Genomic DNA, 5525 nt, shown 5'->3' on the forward strand with positions numbered 1-5525 from the left:
TGACTAGAAATAATGATATTTTATTGTTATTAGATTGGTAGAAAATTCAAACTTATTTGCTTAACGCCTACTGAAAATTAAGTTTAAATGTATAATTATTTCTAAATAGATATAAATAAATGAGCCGAATCAACCTACTATCCATCAATTAAATGGGTGTAATTAGAGATTTATTTCAACTCATTCAAAATTCATTGCATACCCAAATTCACTTATTAATAATGGATGGATTTTAACTGCTCAACATAATTAGGTTGTGATTAATACATCTACTATAACTGCTCCATTGAGCATGACAAACTAACAAGTAACAACCTCAATCTAACAGTCACGTTCTACTCTATTAATGCCGTACCACTAATACCACTCGACTACTATTTTCTTCTTATATTGCAAACACGACGATTTTCTCTCCAACTACCTTAAAAATATGTTGCCAATATAATCAGCCATAGCCATACCGCATAATAACAAAGATACCGATGAAATTAATGAAACAAGGGTAGAAAATTCATGTAAAGATTTATTTATTTCTAAATTTTACACACATGGATGTACCTTTAGCACTAGTAAGAAACTGATACTAATGGTCTCCCGCGGGTAATCCGACTGGTTTCGTAATCTGATATTTATCAACAGGTCTTGTGATTAATTTTTGTATGTTATCTCGCTGTGTATTCTTAGAACAAGACTCTTCACGACTTTAGAGATTAGTTTGATTGAAAGGTCAAGATATCCTAAGCGAAAAAAAAAAAAAATTGTAATGAGTTGCACTTGGCTTGATGCCAAGCAACCTTCTAGGCAGTTATAAGTTATAATATCCCGAAACCGGACCATTTTGCTAAGCCACATAAGATGCATCGACTGAGCCGTTGTATTCAGATAACCTTATGCAATTTGAATTTGTCCTTTACATATGTAACCCACAAAATTTGAGTCCTGCAGCTGAGATAACATTCAATAATGGATGTGATCGCATTTCCATCAACATCCACCCAAACACACTATCTCTTCTCCTCAACATCACCTGAGAATCCACCCCTAAACCAGCCTTTTCCCATCATTCCAAACCAAACCCATGTCAGTCGCTGCAAATGCAGCTCGGTTGCTAGTTCTAAGCTTACCAAAACTCAGACCCACCAACTGTTTGATGAAATTCCTCTGTGGGATACTTTCGCATGGAACAACGTTATCCAGACTCATTTAACGAATGGGGACCCAAGACAAGTCACTTCCACTTACCAGAGAATGCTTTTGCTTGGCGTCAGGCCTGACCGCCATACTCTGCCTCGGGTTCTTGCAGCTTCGCGGCTTTTAGGTAATTTGTCATTGGGCAAACAGCTTCATTGCCATGTTATAAAGTTTGGGTTCGTTTCTGATGCATATGTCACGTCGGCCATAGTTGATTTGTATGGTCAGCTGGAGGGCGTCCAGGCTGCAAAATGGTATTTTAAGACTGCCAATTTCGACAGAAATAATGCTGTAGCGTGGACTTTGCTGGCTGGCATGTTTGTGAAAAGGAATAAGCCTGAACTGGCGATTGACTTGTTTAACGAAATGATAGATCATGGTGGTAAAATTGTTGATGCTGTCGCACTGGTTACTGTTATTACTGCTTGTGGGATGTTGAAATCGTTGCGTGATGGGAGGCGTATTCATCAGATTGCTAAGGATTTTGGGCTGGATATCGATATTTTGGTAGGGAATGCTCTAGTGAAAATGTACATTGAATGTGGTAGTATCAGAGATGCCCGGGCAGTGTTTGATGGGATGAGGTGCAAAGATGCCATTTCTTGGACTGCGATGATTAATGGGTATGTGAAAAAGGGTGGGTTCCATGAGGGTCTCAAGTTATTTCGGTTAATGATTGGTGATGGGATAAAAGCTGATGCCTTTGCAATTTCTAGTGTTCTTCCAGGTTGTGCTCGAGTGGCTGCAAATAAGAATGGTAAGGAAATTCATGGCCATCTGATAAGGAATGGGATTGACATGAACGTAACTGTCCTGAATGCTCTGATGGACATGTACGTCAAATCAGGGTCCATTGAGTATGCTTCAAGAGTATTTGCTGCAATGAAAGACAGGGATGTTATTTCATGGACCATTATGATCTTGGGTCATAGTTTACATGGACAAGGAAAGGTTGGTGTGGATTTGTATCACGAAATGGTGGAGAACTCAAGACTAGAAGCAGATCAGATGACATTGGCTGCAGTCCTCTATGCTTGTTACTCTGCCCGCATGGTTGAAGAAGGTCGGTATTACTTTAACTGCATTAGATCGCCTAAGGTTGCACATTGTGCCTTGATCGTTGCACTTCTAGCCCGTGCTGGTCTCTTTTATGATGCAAAGGCATTTATTGAGGAGAGGAAAATCTCAAGGCAAGGGGAAGTGTTAAGAGCATTACTCGATGGGTGCAGGGTACAGCGGAACACCATTAGAGGAAAAGAAGTTATTGAGCAGCTTTGTGACTTGGAGCCTCTTAATACAGAGAATTATGTTCTGTTATCGAACTGGTACGCACATCACAAAAATTGGGACATGGCAGATAAATATAGTGAGACAATTAAGGATATGGATTTGAGGCCTAGAAAAGCATGTAGTTGGATTGAGTTCAAAAACAAGATTCATGTCTTCAGGACAGGGGATGCATCTCACCCACGATCAGAAAGTGTGTACTCTGAACTACAGAATTTACAGAAGAGGGTAAAAGCAGAAGGATTTCAGAGTGCAGATTTTAGTCTCCATGATGTGTACGGAGAGAGAGAATGTGATCCCATTGGACATAGTGAACTCTTGGCTGTCTCATTTGGTCTTATCAATAGAGTAGCAGGGCAAACAATTCGCGTGAGTAAAAATGGGCGTGTCTGTCAAAATTGCCATAGTTTTGTCAAGGCTATTTCAAAAGAAGCGGGGGTTGAAATTGTATTAAGAGATCCAGGTTGCTTTCATCATTTCAAGGATGGATGTTGTTCTTGTATGGACTGTTGGTGATTCGTTGACGGATTTTACAATTTAGGATCCTTGAGGGTCAGAATGCACCTAAATGGTCATGAGCTAAGGCATTGATGGTCCTAAAGGACTTGGACCATACTCAAATTGATGGTCCTAAAAGTCTAATTGATTGACGCAAACCAGACCACAGCTCCAAAGATGCTTCACCTGAAAAGAGTACATAATTTAATTTTTATCTGTAAACAAATAGATGACTGGAGGTTATAAAGTTCATTTTTTTTAATTTGTGTCCTGGTCTAATTAAGTTCTTAGGATAAATTTGATATTTTGCAACGTAGAGATCAAAAGAAAAACACAAGAAACTTGAACGACTATATTTCTAGACAAAGAACAGAGAAACTTCTGAAGTTGTGCGTCAGATTTTTAAGTTCTGATGATTATACGAACTAAAACCCCTATCGACTGAGTCTCACCAATAAGGCTGCTGCTATGATACATTGAGATGACTCTTCCGCAGCTTGCACATTGCAATGTCAAGGGAAAGATAAAGAAGTATGGTACATACATCGCAAGATCAAGTAAAAAGATAAGTAAAAAAAGAATAGGGTGGAATTTAAAAGTTGCAGCCTTGAGACTGATCTAGGTCTTTCGGGACAAGAAAACTGAAAATAAAATACTCCCTCCGTTCCACTTTGATAGGCCTGTTTTTCTTTTTCGTCTGTCCCAAATTGTAGTACACTTTCCAATTGAAGAATATAGTTATCTTTTAATTTCTCTAAAATACCCTTATTCAATGTAGGTTATTATTAGTATAAATTACCTTATTTAATATAGATTGTTAACCTACCCCATTTAATACATTTAGATTTTTCAAAACATATTGATATATGAAAAGCCAGATTTGTTATTCTTTCAAGCCAAAATGTGAAATAATGTAAAATGAAGATTGATTCTTTCTTGATTATCAATTCAAGTTCTCATAAACCATCAATTTAAGTTTCCATAAATCCTTATACTATATAAGAACGAGTTTAGGACAAAGACAGTTTTTAGATTTCAACCGCAAGGGTGGGGCTATTTTGGGAATGTGAGAGTATTTGAAGTGTAATTGGAGCATTGAGTACAAGTCATTGCAGCTTTAATTTCGCTATAATTACTTATATAACCTTTCAGACATTTAAGGTTAGGGGCAGGTTTAGTATGTTACAATGTTTGGTGCCAAATTGAGTATCAAGTACAACTGAATTAAGCTTGTGCTTTGATAGAATTATATAAAAGCCCTTTTAATCATTTATTATACTAACATCCAAGCCTTCCAATTTCCTGAAACCTTTCTCATCCGTTAAGGAATTAATTGGATGTTTACATAATTGGATTTTAATTACAATTAATTAACTTAATTATTATCTGAACAATCATTATCATATTTATGCCCCCATGTTTAGCCGATACCCTTTCTTCTTTTTCTGTTTCATCCCTTTGGTTTTATTATGACTATTAAATATTTGGTGGAAGGCGTAGCTTTTCCTTTAAATTGAGGTGAGTTCTTTGGGTTTGTCTTTTTCGAATATAGTTTTTTTTGTCTGATGATTGGTTTATTCAAGAACTCCATATAATTTGCTTTTTGATACTTAATTGTATTGTATTCCTTAGTAGATCCTAGAGATTCTGTCTCTGATTTGAGATAATGTTGTCACTTTCTAAAATAATCAGAAAAGCAATTTTATCATCTTCTCCTCCTCGGCCAAGGTATTATCTCTTTATTTAAGTCAAATAACCTTATTTCTCATGAACTTTCTCCTATTGTTCTTGAATCTAGGGATCTGTTGACTATATTCAAACAGTTATGTTTTTACCATAACGACCACAAAGCAAACAAATGTGCAGACATGCTAGCGAACTGGGGAAGAAGCAGCAATGAAGACTCCACCTTTTTTTAATCCTATCCTGATTTTGTCCTTCCCTTACTTTTGTAAGACTTAAAAGGTGTCATCAACAGACGGATGATTGTACTTTAACTATTACTCTATAGACTTTGACTTTATTTTAATGCATCTTTATTTTACAAAAAAAAAAACTTTCTCGTATGTCGTGCTTCACTGCCTACACATACTGTCACATACTATATATCACTCATAATTGAGAATTTTATTAACTTAGAATTTTGTACTTCATTGAAACTAAAAAAGAAAATTAATCATGCTACATAGTACTAAGATGTCATTTGAACTCTATTTGCTTTCCATGTTATGATCTCGTTCTTGTATTCTACTGTTTATATAATTTCAAATACAAAAAATTTGCTTTTTATGCTATCTAAAAGAATTTGTAGTGGAACTTGATGAGTTTAAATGCTTTAACTATAGCACCATTTTGATTGCATTGTATTAATTCATTTACTCATAATTGTATGTTGTACAATAATAAATAATGTTTCTTGATTTGATTGAAGCAACTGTTATACATAGTTCAAACGAGTCAATTAAGTAGAGTTACTATATTGGATACTCATACAAGTAAATATTGGAAAATATCATTAAGCAGTTTCTACCTATAGTTTGCAATTCGAA

The 5525-nt window shown here is 35.9% G+C and overlaps 1 protein-coding gene across 1 annotated transcript; it reads left to right on the forward strand.

The window, feature by feature from the left end:
- The first annotated feature begins 963 nt into the window (after window positions 1–963).
- Window positions 964–2994, forward strand: LOC113750406 (pentatricopeptide repeat-containing protein At3g12770-like). Its single transcript, XM_027294381.1, has one exon. The coding sequence runs from the start codon at window positions 964–966 to the stop codon at window positions 2992–2994; it is 2031 nt and encodes a 676-aa protein (XP_027150182.1).
- The last annotated feature ends 2531 nt before the right edge of the window (window positions 2995–5525 follow it).

This window comes from Coffea eugenioides, chromosome 10 (assembly GCF_003713205.1).
Source record: "Coffea eugenioides isolate CCC68of chromosome 10, Ceug_1.0, whole genome shotgun sequence".
NCBI lineage: Eukaryota > Viridiplantae > Streptophyta > Magnoliopsida > Gentianales > Rubiaceae > Coffea > Coffea eugenioides.

Bases quoted from the DNA above. Each gene is read 5' to 3' on its own strand.
- LOC113750406 (XM_027294381.1), top strand. From the start codon at position 964: ATGGATGTGATCGCATTTCCATCAACATCCACCCAAACACACTATCTC.